The 15302-nt window shown below is 47.5% G+C and overlaps 3 protein-coding genes across 7 annotated transcripts in view; 2 read left to right on the top strand and 1 right to left on the bottom strand.

Moving 5' to 3' along the window:
• Positions 1-4: 4 nt before the first annotated feature.
• fmnl2b (formin-like 2b) lies at positions 5-10609 on the bottom strand. 2 transcript variants are annotated; one of them, XM_023949565.2, is made up of 28 exons: positions 10046-10609; positions 9163-9246; positions 7948-8028; positions 7720-7796; positions 7557-7640; positions 7347-7490; positions 7146-7272; positions 6998-7074; positions 6822-6915; positions 6670-6744; positions 6483-6593; positions 6246-6395; positions 6026-6127; positions 5700-5920; positions 5514-5620; positions 5218-5403; positions 5108-5128; positions 4151-4275; positions 3830-4032; positions 3306-3540; positions 3158-3226; positions 2874-2954; positions 2632-2761; positions 2395-2555; positions 2091-2192; positions 1737-1832; positions 1135-1258; positions 5-1056 (listed from the first exon to the last, which is right to left on the bottom strand). In XM_023949565.2, the coding sequence occupies exons 1-28, from the start codon at positions 10160-10162 to the stop codon at positions 968-970; spliced, it is 3273 nt and encodes a 1090-aa protein (XP_023805333.1). In that variant the 5' UTR covers positions 10163-10609; the 3' UTR covers positions 5-967. The 2 variants fall into 2 exon arrangements, with proteins under 2 accessions (XP_023805333.1, XP_078786364.1); XM_078930238.1 differs by having other exon boundaries at positions 2091-2197; positions 2400-2555.
• Positions 10610-11275: 666 nt separating this feature from the next.
• On the top strand, positions 11276-14384 carry LOC101160131 (cyclin-dependent kinase 5 activator 2). Of its 3 annotated transcripts, none has more exons than XM_004084584.4 (3): positions 11276-11878; positions 12154-12291; positions 12969-14384. In XM_004084584.4, the coding sequence occupies exons 1-3, from the start codon at positions 11555-11557 to the stop codon at positions 13383-13385; spliced, it is 879 nt and encodes a 292-aa protein (XP_004084632.1). In that variant the 5' UTR covers positions 11276-11554; the 3' UTR covers positions 13386-14384. The 3 variants fall into 3 exon arrangements, with proteins under 3 accessions (XP_004084632.1, XP_020555665.1, XP_020555667.1); XM_020700006.2 differs by having other exon boundaries at positions 12052-12291; XM_020700008.2 differs by having other exon boundaries at positions 11282-11878; positions 12055-12291.
• A 693-nt stretch (positions 14385-15077) lies between these two features.
• olgc3 (membrane guanylyl cyclase) overlaps positions 15078-15302 on the top strand; it is a 138411-nt gene continuing 138186 nt past the window's right edge. For both annotated transcript variants that reach the window (XM_078930220.1, XM_078930219.1), the window contains exon 1: positions 15078-15218. The gene's annotated coding sequence lies outside the window, so the exon portion shown is untranslated. The remainder of the gene's footprint in view (positions 15219-15302) is intronic.

Genomic DNA, 15302 nt, shown 5'->3' with positions numbered 1-15302 from the left:
AGTCTTTTGTTTTTTGACAGGGTGTGTTTTATTCTCACACCAAGTGCAGGATCACGGTCAACAAACACGAGCATTGCTACACAACCTGCTAAAAAACATTTGTACACGTAGAAAAGTGTGCTGTCTTCTTCAAGCTAATGATGATGATGATGATGATGATGAGGGCAGGGTGGGTTCAGTAGGAAGGCAATAATGCAGAGGGTCATCGTTTGATTGGGACCAGTAAACTGGACCTTTTCAGTCCAAGACCAAGCAGGGATTGTTATAGAACTGAATTGTCTCTCCGGTGTCAGTGTCTTCTTTTCATGCAAGAGTCGTCTGGCGCCCGCCGACCTGCATGGTCCTCAGGAACTTGGATGGATGGTGGGTGGTGTACAGATGAAGAGTTAGGTTTTTCTATGCTTTCATGGTTTAGGAACTCTGTGAAACAAAAGAAGCAGAACCCTGCAGAAGTTTCAGCCAAAGTCACAGCTGGACCTTTCTGGAGCCGGCATCCGTCCTCGTCTGACGTGAGGCAACCTTCTCTGGTCTAACATGGTTGCTGCTCTGCATCCATCTGTTTTGGTTCTCAAAGAGGCAGAGCAACCGTCTGCTTGGATTCCCGGAACAGTTTTTGGAGCAGCATCATTACCGGTTCTCCGTTTGTCGTGATGCTGCAGACGTTTACATCTGTGACGGAACCAGAGGACGGTTTTCCCAGCTGTGTTAGAATTTGGATCCTCCTGTTTTAGTTCAGCATTCTTCCTAAAATGGTAATAAAACTTGAGCTAAAAGCCTTTCTGCTCCGAGAAAACCTAAAGAAGTGACTTTTAGTCCAGACTATCAGACTGTTGTCGACCTTTAAACATCACACTGTGACAGACGGGGATCATAAAATGACAAACATGGTTCACATTGGTCAGTCAAGAATGTTCAAAGTGCTTGTTGGTCCCAATAAATAAAAGGGGGGTGGGCGGCCGTGGTGTCTTCAGTAGTGCTCCTCTGGGAGGGCGGGGTCACAGAAGAATCGAGAGCTTCGTTTGGCTGATCGAGCCGTGAAGGGGACGGTCTTCAGAGCTGCAGGGGAGAAAAGGCATCAGGGTGACCGGTGGGGCACCTGCTTTAATGTGGACCCGCTGTGACGGGGGGCCTTACCTGTGATGATGTCCTCAATGGCGCCGTCCTTCCCTTCGTAAACGTGGCGGCTGTCTTTTCCTTGCCGTCGTCGGAGCTCAGTGATCAGCTCTTGCTGCTGCCGCTTGCCTTTGTGGCTTGGAGACTGTGAAGGGAGGGGGGGGGTTAGTCTTTGCACGTTTGCCTCCATCATGTGGCTCATAGTTTGACAACCATAGAGAAAGGCAAGTCCCGCCCAGCGAAAAGACATGTGACACTGTTTAGAACTGGGTTAGGGCACCTGCTCATGTGCGTTATCTTGCTAGCACGCACCTTTTTGATCAAACTTCAGTGGTTAGCCTTCTAGCCTCCTAAAAAGACAATAAAAATCTTTTTTCTGAGTTTTAGATTCTCTGATCAGAAATGTTTCTATTTAGCCGTTCCTGTGACCTTTACAGAGGTCACAGCCGGGATGCAGGAGCAGCTTTACCGTACAGCTGGATGTGGATGGAAGTCAGAAGGTGAAGGTTCAGGTTCCAGATGGGAACAGTCTGACTCTGTTCTTAGGATCAACACTGACTGAGTGTGATGTCAGTGGTCTGAGGACCAATCAGAGGCCAGGCTGTTGATGTTTGTGGTCTCACCTTGCTGTCCTCCTCTTCTTGTTGCTCCTCCTGCTCCAGTTTCTCTAACAACATTTGCTCCTGGCGCCTCCTCTGCTCATTCTCCTCATCTGCCAACTGAAGACAAACTTTGAGGCTGAATTGCGACAGTCGGTCTTAGCCCCCCCCTCCTCCCCCTACACGTCCACATTCACATCAAGTAGAGACTTCTGTATTTGTCCGTGTTGTGTGGTGAGAGTCTGCAGTGACGAGTGGCTGACACCTTTATGTTTGTATTGCTCCATCTGACTCTTGGTTTTAAAAGATGCAGCATTTAAAACGGGATGATCACCATCGTCAAGTACACTGTGGGAGGGGGGGTTAGTCGTCACTTACCCTGTAAGCTTTGATGAAGCGGACGAAAACGGGAAAGAAGACGGAGGGGGGCATCGTCTTTGAGCTCTCTCCAAAAAACTTGACGGCGTCCTCAAAGGCATCCTGAGGTTCACAGACAGACAGCTGCTGTCATTGTTTCTGAGGGAGGGGGCTTTCACTGAAGAGGTCTATGAGACCCCCCCCTCTGAACGCTCTCATCTTTCACTAAAACTAGCTGGATCAACTTGGTGGCAAACCTCCAGCTGTTCTTTAGGGTCTAGCTACTGTTGCTGATAGTGGGAGTGGCTGCAGGTGTTCACCTCACCTGAGCAATGCGGGCATCTTCCTGCAGCTTTGTGAGGCGTGACTCATTCCTACTGATGAAGTCTTTGAGCGTGGCGTTGTGCGACACACTAAACTCTCTCCAGGTGAGCTCCATGCCTCGCTGCAGCTCCTTTACATCACACAGGACATTCTCCAGACTCACTGTCGTACAGGTAAGCGCAGGTGAGTGCCACAGGCCATTGTATTATAGCAGCACTATGATTGATTGATTAATTACCTGCAGCAGCCTTGTCCACATAATGGAGTTCATTGTAAAAGAGAGACACAGCCTGATATTTCTCTCTGACCACATTGGAAATATAATGAAGCAGCGTTTGCTTCCTGTCTGTTGACTTTGTATCCAGAAGCTGCAAAAACACAAAGATAGCTCTTTTGGTGTTTGGGTTGTGAAGATATCCTCCTCTAAAACCCGTCAGCTCCATCCTAATGTTTGGGGAGGAGCAGTAGATTCTGCTTTACCAAGTCTAAGCTCTGTAGTTTGAAGCCGTACACGGCTCCTCTCTTGCTGCTGTTCATGTAGTTTCCCAGAGCCAGGATAATCTGCAGAAAAGACACAACTGTCTCACAAATGATCACAGATCCACAATTGCTAGCACATTTTCATTCAAAGGCTTAAATGTGAGATTTGATAGGGTCATAGTTGCTAACCGAAACCAGGAAATGGTCGGTGAACTCAGATTGGATCCAGAACAGTAAATGTATGAAGTGGGCTGAATCGGATCTTCGGTCATGCATATACTGACCTCCAGGATCTTCTTTAGTTTTTGTGATGACTTTATGGACACTGAAGCGGCAATGATGGCATGAAGTTGCTGAGAAAAAGCAAAGGACAGTGAGCATTGTTCCACCCCCCCATCAGTCCAGTTAACACTAGAAAGGCGTCTGTCTTACTGGAGTCAACATCTGGACATTGTCAGCAAAGTTTCCCATGAAGGTCATGATCGTCATGCGCTGACTGAGTCTTTCGATTCGACTGAATTGCATCATGAATCGATCTTCGTCACTCAGAGCCTCCAGAGGTTTCCTGTCCCTCTCATATTGCCGTAGCAGCTTAACTTCCGCCTCCGTTGGCAGGAAACGCATCAGACACTCCACGAAATCCACTCGCACCGTCCGAAGATCAAACCTGTACCAAGGCAGCCTGAATTTAGTGAGCTGTACGCATGCAGGAACGATACACATTTCTGTTTGTCTTTGTTTCCAATGCTGCGGTCAGTTGCAGAATGCTGCAGCAGAGCTGTTGCTCACAGAGACAAATGTGTTTGCGGTAATGTCACAAGTTGAGATCCAGCACCAAGCAAAAACTCTGCTGCAACCTTTTGACCGGACCATTGTTCATTAAATACCTTTTAGCCAAAATGCTCCTGCTTTTGTTTTTTAAAGGGGTTATGGGGCTTCAGTCCAAGCCAACTTACATTTGGATTGCACGGCAAATGACCTCTGACCCCTGTCCAGCCTTCCTCAAGGTGATTGCTAGGTTTTTGGCTCTGTTGGCTTCCAACAGAGAGACTTTGGATGGGCCTTTCTGAGGAAGTTTCTGCCTGGACAGAGTAAGATCCACCGCTGGACCTTGAGCTTTGGTCTTAAACAGCTCCTCAAACTCCTCCATGTCCAAGTTCTAAGAGATGGTAGGAAAAAGGGGTCTCATAAGACCATCATTAAAATCAAACTGATGGTCTAAATGTGCCTTTGCAGGTTCATGCTTATTCAAGCAAACCTGTCTACCCTGACCCTACCTGCAGGATGGACTCATCGTCGATATCATTGAAGACGGTTCCGTTGATCTGACTCGGTTTCAGTGCAACCCAATTCAACACTGGCATTCTGAACTTGGTCTGAATTGGTTTCTTGATCTTCACCGCTGTTTGAACCAGGAGTACAGATGTGAGTCATCAACACACAGATGGTTAAACCCACCTGACATTCAGACAAACAGAATGACAGTCCTACTAAAGGATGCCGATCGCATTCCAGAGTTTTACTGCAATAATCAACGCAGCAACTCTCAGGACACAGACAGTTCTGAAGAGCGTTCGTTCACCAATGAAAACTGCTTCAGCTGTTGGCTGAATCAAGTCTTTCTGGTTTAATTAACCCTTGTGCTATCCTATGGGGTCCAGATAAACCCCCCTTCCATTGAGGTGTTCTCCCTACCATGACAAAGGTGGATAAAGGTGGAAAGATTTCATGTAATCCATGGACACCAGTGAAGATCACAAATCATTGAAGAAAAAAGGTTCAGAGCACTGTCTAGTGGGTCTAGATGACCCCACTCCCAATGTTAAAGTGCCTAGGATAGAACAAGGGTTACACATAGAAAGCCTGTAAGATGTGCAAAAGCTCATTGACAAGCATGAACAATTGGGTTTCATGCCCAGTGAAAACACTATGAACATTGTACTGTTGAGACGTTCAAATGATCTTCTTGAACTTTTATCTGTAAAAATGGGGCTGACTGATGGATGTGATCATGTGATGTCTAAGCTCTCAGAGCCCACATGTGCAAACAGGAAGTGAGCGCTGTGTTAGTGGTGAATGAATCGTTGTTTTTAACAGAACAGGTTTTTAGTATTTTTTCTAAGAACCTTTGGTAGCGTTCTCAGTCACAACACAGAAACATCACAGTGTCACAGACGGATGAGGAATGAGGGGTGGAGCTTAAGAATGCACAGATGTTTGAATGAAAAACGTACAAAATAACTTGAGGGGGCCCTCTGTCAGCCAATTGAAGAAGAGACAACATGTTAGTATTGCAGTGGGTCACAGTTCACTGAGATTACAGCTCAGTCAGAGCTAGAGCCACCTGCTAATCCAGAGTTAAAGATGACTGTAGGTGAACCCCCAGCGCCAGGAAGAGGAGGCGCCACGGGTGGAGGAGGAGGCGGCATGGGGACACAGCAGAGCTCATTGGTCCGAGAAGCCAGAGGTGGTGGAGGAGGGGGTGGTGGTGGAGCAGGGGGAGGTGGGGTGGGGTAGAGTCCATTAGACACTGAAACCAGGAAAAAGCAGGTGGGTTAGAGGTACCAGTACCCTGTAAAACTAGGGACTGGCAGACTGCTACAGAACTGCTTTGGTTGTTACTGAAAACAAGAAGAGAACCTGTGACTGGCATTGGAGGGGGAGGCGGAGGCGGAGGAGGCGGAGTCAGCATGCCTGGAACTCCACCCAGCCCTGGTCCCACGCTGTGATAAGATACAGTTTCTGGACTGTAGAGACAATGAAGAGGGCGTCTGTTTAGTGCTCCAAAGCTACTCTAGTATGCCACCTGCTTTGCTTTTATCTTACCTGGGGGAGAGGTTGGAACAGGGAGGAGGGGAGGGGGAAGCAGAATCAGACACTCCTCCATCTCCTTCTCCTCTTTGGGGTTGAGGAGCCCCTGGTCCTCCGGCCTGCTGGGCCTCCTGGGCCTGCCGTTCCAAGCGACTGTGCCGTCGGATTGTCTGGTCTTTCTCCCGTACTATTCGCCTCAGAGTATGCACCTGAGAGTTTGCATTTGCATACCCCTCCTGCACAGGTGATGCATAGACTTACGTAAGGAAGCGCAGACCAACAAACACTGGTACCTCCATCCAAATGCCTTTAGGAACTGTTTCCATGACGACAGCACTGACCCGGAGTTGGTCCAGCTCCTTGTTGGTCTGCATCAGTTGTTTTTCCAGTTCAACAATCTTCAGCATGGCTTCATTCTCCACATCCAGCAGGCGCTCCGACATCTGTGCGTGTGATCACAATGACAAGTGTTTCGTTAGAGCTGCTGCTCCTGTTTCTGTCATGCCTAGATGTTTCTAATGTCCATGACAGTTATGGGAAATGATGTCGGTCCTGTCTCACCCCAGCCAGGCTCTCTTCAAGCTCCTCAACTCTCTCCAGAGCAGCAGTTTTGGTTTCGGCATCCTCCAGCAGCGTCCCCACGTCAAACACGTTGTCCAGGTATGCCTGAATCTGAACCTTCAGCCTGTCACTCTCTGTGTGCTTTAGTCTCTGGGGGGGACAGGAGAGTGACCCTTTGTCACTATAATTCAAATTCTGCCCTCTTGTGATTGGCTCTTTTTGGCGGTGCTCAGATACCTCCAGATGTTCATCCAGGTTGAGTTTGGTGAAGTCATACTGTAGATGGACTCTGAAGTTCATGTCTTCCACTGAGTGAACCACAATGTTGATAAACTGCATGCAGGCAACCTGGAAACACGTTTTTGGATCCAATTAGCTAAAGCATGGCATGTAAAAAGTGGCACTTCCTTTCACCAGACAATACCAAGAAGTCAATGTTGTCATCTTCATTCTTGAAATCTTCCATCAGCTTCTCAAACCGCATTGACTCCGAACAAACCTGTAGAAAATCATGGGACTCACTGTTAAAGTTGCTCTTAATCGTGTTGTTGTTACGTTTGTGTTTTGAGTGCTTACTGTTTTAAAGTTGTCAAAGGCCGACAGGATGATCTCATGTCCTCCCCTGACCAAACACACTGCTGCCAGCAGCTCCAGAACCAAAGCTTTGGTTCTGCAGAACAGGAGACAGAGACGGACATGGCTGGCATGGACTCTGCAGCGTTCTTTGCATCTGTGCTTTATAGTAGTCATACCTGGGGTTCCTGTTGTTGAGGCTGAGAGCAATTTCGTTGACGGCATGGGGATGAGCCATCACCATGTTGAAACCATACTGAGGAAGAGGAGCACTGTGTGTCAGAGTGAGTAATAAAAGCAGCAGAACAGATCTGCTACGTTAGATACCTGGTAGTTCATGATGGCTCTCAGGCACATGATGCAAACATGGACGTCATCCTTTTTGCAGACAAGTCGAGAGTTCTTCAGAGTCCGACGGCTTGGCAGGGTGTTGGAGCGTGTCACCAAAGTAGAGCTGCAAGCACAAACTCTGGTTTTAAAACAAAGACGTTTATGCTCAATCTGCTTTAAAGCTTTACCACACCCTACCTGATAGAATGTCGGGCAGCACGAGATATGGACGAGGACGGCGAGGGAAGGCTGCACTCGCCATGAAGATCCTCAATAGAACGACTCCAAGGAGAATCGATGGAAGCCACTTCACTGCCACCTTCTAACTGTTCCCCGTCAAACCTACGCATGACATCCTGCTTAAGACTTTGTATCTGACTCCACCTGAAAACCTTCGAGTTGACTCACGTGACAGCGTATTGAGCAAATGACAAATACTCCACAAGAACATCAAGGCCTCGATTCTCCTCGTTGAGAAACTCTCTAACCCATCTAGATCAGAGTAGAAGGGGACCACACAGGTTAGAGGTTCAGACAGATGGACCACACAGATGCTGGCAAAAACAGCTACCCAATGTGATTGGTGCGGAGAGAAATCTCAAGCTCCCTAAGCATCTGGGTGGACTCTTGCACTCGCCGTCTGAACTTCTGTTGAAACACAAACGGATCATCAACAAAAAGATGAGTTTTAAAAATGGACTAAATCCACTTGGAAGGTTCTGCAGTCCCATGGTGCAATGGTGCACATCATGCACTTCTCTCCACAGATCAGATCGGCAAACTCGGTTTGTAATTGTACCTTACGTGTGACAGCCGGGTCAAGGAAGCCTCTTAGCTTCTGGATGTAGGTGTGTGGAGGGTTCTTCACTTGAAACCTCTCCTACAAAAACACGCAGGTGATTATAGGATGGATAAGGATGACTACTCACAGCTGATATATAACTAAGAAGGAGCACTTGTCTGTGACCAACCCAAACCAATCTTCTAATGTATCACATAGCATTTTCTTTTTGTGTTGACCATTGAGGTTAGTACACAAACTATCGGTCTTTTTAGTGTTACACTAATGTTGACATGCATCTCTTCTGAAGTGCTCTAAATCATGGTGGAAATGAATATCCTCGTAAATAGAGGAGGTCTGGCTGAACTGAACACTTTTCACAACCTGGAGGACGTCACTGTTCACTAGACCACCCAAAGAGGAAGCAAAGAAGACCCTAACCCTAATCCGTGCCTACAGCTCTGCCTTCAAATATGCAATCCATCAGGCACAAGGTGGATGAGCTAGAAGCTTGGCCTAAATAGAAAATTCCTATCATCTGATGAAACATGGCTCAGTGAAGAACCTCCCCCTTTAGGACCTCCACATTGTGGAAGTTTAGAGATCATTCATGGAAGTGCGTAGAGCTATGAACTGTAGTTCCTTCATCATTTCAGAATTATTTCAGAAATCTGTCTCTAATCCAGCCCAGAAAAGGCCTCTGCCTCATTTCATACCCTAACTAACCCATCTAACCAACTTAACTCTCATACCCTCCCCCCTCCCCCAGAGAACTAACATTCATGTTTAGAGTTCAGATTTTCTGGACATGGTTTAGGGGTTCTTCTGTCTGAAGCAATGCACCTCAGTAGGACAGAGGTGCATTGCTTTTCTCAGGTGGAAAATAAGTTACTTCCTGAAGCAGAGGTGTCCTCTTTCCATTTGGGAGTAAATGCAGCTTTGCTCTGTGATCTAAACTTTTTAGCAACCTGCTGACGTTCAGGCTGTCACCATCACAAGATGCTAACTTTTCCCTCCTATTCGGATGTCAGGGCAGAAACCTCACTGAGCTTTTAATTGTTCTGCTAATGGTTTAAGGACACTGAGGAGAACCGTCAGCACCTGCCGTCTCTATGTTCCCATCTAATGTCAAAGAAACTGATGGTTCTGTCAACAGTGACTTTTCAAATGTGTGTCTGTGAACGTATCATCAGTTTATTCCAGGTAAAAGGAGTTGACTTTGCCAACACTTACCTGGTCACAAATCAGCTCCCACTTCTTCTCATTATCATAAGAGCGCAGCAGACGCACCTTATCAGGCGGCAGGTTCATTGAGTTCTGCAACACAAGATTAACAACTTCATTCTGGTTCTGGATGACCCAACAGAAGTCCAAACAGGCTAGATTCTGTCCGTCTGGCAGCTTTGTTTTCTCTGGAGGGAACCACAGTCCAGGTCCTGCCTGGAGATGCAGGCGAATTTTCCTGAACCCAGTTATTGTTGGCAAAAGTCGTGGACAGGACCGCATCGGATCGTGTCCGTTTTTGCAGAATGACTCAATTCAGGTGTCACCTGACAACAGCAATTCAGTCCAGACAACCAATCAGAAGATGGTTGACTTCCCGGTCCAATGTGTCATGTTTAGAACCCGCCTCCAACATCAGGAAACAAGCAAAAACAATTAAGTGAAGAGAACACCTAGAGCCAGATGATCCAGATTCATCTCAGAACCAAATGATCCAGATTCATCCCAGAACCAAATGATCCAGACCCATCCCAGAACCAAATGATCCAGATTCATCTCAGAACCAAATGATCCAGATTCATCTCAGAACCAGATGATCCAGATTCATCTCAGAACCAAATGATCCAGATTCATCTCAGAACCAAATGATCCAGATTCATCTCAGAACCAGATGATCCAGATTCATCTCAGAACCAAATGATCCAGACTATTCCCCGAACCAAATGATCCAGATTCATCTCAGAACCAGATGATCCAGACCCAGCCCCGAACCTTCTTTTGCTCTACCCTGAAGCTACAGCAGTTTAGACCCCTGATTCATCCCCTTTGAGACCCTGAAAACCCAAAGTGTCTGCATCCTCGGTCTGTCTCTGCTCCTGTGATGTGTACTCACCAGGGCGATGGAGAATCTCTCTTCCAGCTCTGCTGGGTCCGGCATCGGGAGCCGAACCGGTGCCGCTCTGGACCTGATGACCGCCAGCTGGCTCTCCATGCTCTCTGCGTTCCCCATAACCCAAAAGCAGAGCGAACACACCCACCGCAGCCTCACGCTCACAGCAGCACGAACATGTGGTCAGCCATCAGCGGGACGCCGGGATGGGCTCTGCAGGCCGGTGGATGTGCGCCGTGAGCCTCCGGTGTCCCTCAGACGATGAAGGCCCCCGTCTCCCTCAGTCTTCTTCACCGTCTGTCTTTGTGTCTCCCCCCGCCGCTGCGTCTGATCTGGTTGAATTCGTGTTTTTGTCCGTGCGTGTGTGTGTGAGCGCGTGTCTCACATCAGCCGGTTAATCCTCCCCCTGTCCTCCCCCTCTCCACCAGAGCCTCCCTCTCTTTGTCTCCCACAGCTGCAGTCTTTATGTAGCTCGCTCGATCCTCCCTGTTTAGACAATAAACCTTCTGCTGCCACAGGCTCCGCCCCCTCCACACACACACACACACACACACACACACACACACAGTGCAATGGGGGGGTGCATGACTGACAGCGAGAGGGCAGGGATTAATGTCTGACAGGATCTGATCATTAATGATTGGTCTAAAGTCGATGAAACTGATCACCCCCCCCCCCTAGCCTCCAATACTTGAGCGCGTGGTGATGACAAAAACAAAGCAGAAACCAGGTTCTTTGAGACGTGTGCAGCAGCCCCCCCTGCTGGAAGAAAATGCTGGGGGGGGGGGGCGGAAATGGAAATGGTAAAAGTGACCAATAACCTAAAGAAGCGGGACAGGTGAGAGGATCTGATGACCCAACGCCAAACTTCAGAAAAGAAAACCGAAGAATGCCTAGTTCTTCGTGGCAGGAATGTTCCCCCTTCTCTTCTGCCCCATCTGAGCTGATGTGCTGGACGGGGCAGATCAGGGAGCTTGTGCTTGTGGACAGTTGTGACGTCACAGCAACGCATTCATTCAAACCGAGCGACATTATGACATTGACATTTCTTCTCTTTCATAAATAAAATGCCTGTAGAACATGTCAGAAACTAAAAAAAATCATGATTTTCATCAGGGGAGGACTTCGAAGTGACACGCACGCGCTCTCACAGCAACGATGCAGGTGTACAGACACGCGCCCTGGAAGACTGGAGGTGAAGGGTCTCTCTGCCGGGATGCATTGTGGGTAATATTTATTTTATCCCTGCAGCTTCAGCACCAAGGACAGCGGCCCCGCCCCTCAGTGCATGATGCAGCTGTGTCCTCGCGCTCTCTGGCCGCTGGTTTCTGTTTCACGTGTTCAAGAGTGGGTGAGTAAAGCGCGCGCGCTTGACTAGGGATTCTACTAAATAGAAAACCAGTAACGCGCGCGCACAGGCCATCATCTGGGACACATTTCCATCTCTTTGCGTTGTGACTCGCGCGCGTGTGTTGTATGTGAACAAACTCTTTGCTTCACCCCCTCCACGCCATGGGAGCCGCGTTATCTCCGAGTTCGCAGAAACCCACCCGTGGACCCGAGAGGCAAAACTTATCAAATAAGCAGGACGGGCACGAGGACGCGGACAAAGGGGGAAAAAGGAAGACTCATCCTCTGCTGCTGCACGCGCTCAGCTGGAAGAAACGGCTGATGGTAGCGAAGACCAGGAGGAGGGGGGCAAAGAAAGTGAATCCTGTGCACGCGCATGGCGAGCTACGAGGGCACGCAACAGATGACGACCCCCTTGGAGCAAAGAAAACGGGACAGAAAAACGGAGACGTTCCGCTTCCTGTCCCCAAGCGCGTGGTAATGCAGGTGAGTGGTACCTGGGTGGGCTGGTGGGGGAGGGGGTGTCAGCTGGTAACTTATAAGAAACTTATTTTTGGTAATTTAACCAAAATGTTTCAAGACATGTTAACCTTTGGATTCACGTGTTTGTATTTCACACTAAAAGACCGAAAATGCTCTGGTTCCTAAATGTTCTCCAGAAGACCCAGAAGGAGAAACTGCTGAAACTGGATCACATATCTCCTCTAAAACTGGATCAGTTTGATCCACTTTCAGGTCCTTACCTCTGCTCTCCTCTGCAGGCATCCACAGGTGAGCTTCTTACCTGTCTGTCAAATTTTCTGCGTCATCGCTGTGTCAAGCTGAAAGAGCTGTCGTCCAATCAGGTCATCTTGTGGTTTAGAAAGGTGGATCGTGCGCTGCTGCTTCAGGGCTGGCAGGTAGGTACTCCTCCTGCTCTGTTTGGTGTTCTGTACCAGAATCGTTGTTCAAAGAAAGTCCGGTTTCACCTTTAGAACCTCCTGGAACTAGATTTCTGTTCAGGCGGGGGCTGGACAGAGATGGAGGGTCTCTGCGGACTCTCCTTCCTCATTTTTCTGTTCTTTTTTCAGAGCGAACTGATGCTTTTAAAGTTTGTTCCCCACAACAACCGCTGGTGTAAAACCAGCAGAGGGCTCATGCTGATCTGGACCCAGTTCCAGAACCGAGACATCTAAGCTCTGACACGGAAGTCTAGTTATTCTGCAGAACAAAGAACAGTTTTTGAATGAAACTTTATTTGTCCTAACAACACAGGTCAACAATGAAATGAACTGCTTGTGATGGGAAGAGCTGATTTACTCGCCAGAAAGATCTGGAGGTACCCGACTTGGAAAGAAAAGAACCAAGAAAGGAAAAAGAAATTATGCTAAAATAAAAAATATAATGTTTTGGTGCAATGCAAGCAGAAAAAAGTGATGAAAAAGATAAAAAATACAATAAAAGAAAGATTAAAAGGGCGAGTCAAAGCTTCTCATCAGTGCAGCCACAGCGCGGCACTCCTCTGATCTCAAATCATGGTTTAGTGATGTGTGTCTTGTTCTTCCACTGACTTGAGTTCTCATCCGACCCCCTCCAGAACCAGTGCTTCATCAGCCCCACCAGCCTGGTCTTCGTCTACCTGCTCTGCAGGGACGAGGTGGATGAGGACACTTCATCAGAGCAGGAGCTCCACGCCACCTTCCTAACCTGTCTGTACCTGGCCTACTCCTACCTGGGCAACGAGATCTCGTACCCGCTCAAGCCGTTTCTGGTGGAGTCCAGTCGGGACGTCTTCTGGGAGAGAGTCCTGGAGCTCATCAGGCGTCTGAGCGCAGATATGCTGCGCATCAACGCAGAGCCGCACTTCTTCGCCGAGGTGTTCCAGGACTTGAAGAGGCAGGGGGGAGACTCGAAGACAGTGGGGGGGAGGCTGGAGGGAAAGACGAATGAAGAAAAAGATAAAAAGACGACGGAGGAGCAGAATGAACAGATTGCAGAAGATCTGGACCGTTAAAATAAGAAATCAATGAGACTTGAGGTTTGGATGTGCACATGCAGCTTCCTGTCACTGTTACCATAGCAACCACATGCTCAGCCCTGCATGCTGAAAATGGGTCTTCACATTGTACGATAGTGTATGCTGGCAGGTTACTGTGGAAACCAGAAAGGCCGCTTAAAGCACCGCAAGGTCTGCTGTAAAAATCTCACAAGTGAAATTCAATATGATTTCTAAAAGTTTCATTCATGTCTGGAACAAATGAGGAATGATCCATCGGATCAGTAGCCACAGCTCTGCACACGCATGTACCGCGGATTACCCCCCCCCTCCCCGCTCCTCCCGCGTGCATCATTTAAATGAACTGTCCATTCACGGCAAACGCGCTTCGAGCCTCACATTCACGTCCAGCGTCTTTGTTTTGATGCTGCTGCTTGACGTTTGTCCAAAGGTGAGTTAACCTGCAGCTAGGCCGCATGTGGGAGGAGCTTCTGTGAAAAGCTTTTCTCGACCTCATCATGGAGAACGTGGATGATGAGAGATCAGGTTTATTTAGCCGCTGCTCCTCTGTAACCAGTGGGAGGGGCTTATAGCTGCAGGGGACACTGATAGAAAGTATAAATTCTGATGTCCCCTCATTCTCTGACTTCTTAGAATATTATTTTGTTATTGTTTCTGTTTTCATGGGGCCTGTGAAAAGAATCCAGAAAGTAACCAAAGCTGCACATTTGTGGATAAAGAAGAAGAAAGCCAGTTGGCCTCTATGTGGGCCTTCCACTGACATAGTAAATGATCCGACGAATCACAGACTGTTGATTAGACAAGCAGCATTAAGCTGACAATGTTGCACAAAATGTTACATTTTCATGCATTCAGTGTTCAAAAAACTCAACTTGTTGTGACAAGAAGAGTTATGATTTCTTTGACTAAAAAATGTTAGAAGTGATCTTTTGTAGCACCAACCGTGTCCTCCTGACTTTAATGTTTGAGCAGAAATAAATCCATGTTTCATGATTAGACGTGTTTCTCTAGTTATTGTCAAAATAATTACTATTGATATGTGAGCAGTCAGTTGTTGAAATCATTAGTTTATTCTTATCATTACTGCTGCTATTATCAGCAGTCTGTGGTTTTGGTCTTTGGGGAAATGTGCAGTAAACAGGTCCGGTGGAGCCCCTCCTACGACTCAGACCCCATAATAGCCCTCATGCTCACAAAGGCTGGTGGTCCCTGGACTAGACTCACAGATATATTTTTCATTTTAAGCAAATTGTAAATAACTTGTTCTGAAAGGAAGATTAATGTCAGCAGAATAAAACCTGTGTTGAGTTGCAGGGCGAGGATCAATGTGGCAGACAGGAACAAGGAAAATGAAGTTTGTATTCATTATTGCATAGTGTGTGTGTCCAGGGGGGTAGATGGAGTTCAGGAACAGGACTGGACTGGCCTGGGAGGCTGGGAGCTGGAGGAGCCGGGCTGAAAGCGAACCAGGTCTCACTGAGCTAGGAGTACAGACAATCAGGCAGCAAGTATGAAGCAGCAGAGCTTGGATGCTGGAGCCTAAGCAGGAGATTGGAAGCAGCTGAGAAAGGGGCGGGGCAAGTGAGGCAACCAGACACTCAGCAAGACAGAGAGGGATCCCAACAACCTCCAAAAAACCAGTCATTGATCCAATAATAGTTGTTTTCTTTTGAGGCAGCATGTTCAGATCCAGTTATTTTGCAAACTTCAGATGAAACTGCACATCTACAACAGACTAATGGAAGATGTGGTTTCATGTCTACAATCACAGGAGAACACAAGAAAGTTCTGGAAACATTTAGCTTCCATTGTTGGATTTTCATTTTCCAGGTGAGCTTTTTTTATTTATATATTTTATTCTAATATAGGTTTATTGAATGATTATTTTGGGGAAAATCTTTAAAAATTTTCTTT

This window comes from Oryzias latipes, chromosome 2 (genome assembly GCF_053564925.1).
Source record: "Oryzias latipes strain Hd-rR chromosome 2, Olatipes_Hd-rR_3.1".
NCBI lineage: Eukaryota > Metazoa > Chordata > Actinopteri > Beloniformes > Adrianichthyidae > Oryzias > Oryzias latipes.
The sequence above is the reverse complement of the archived record's forward strand: the minus strand, read 5'-3'. Positions and strand labels throughout refer to the sequence as shown.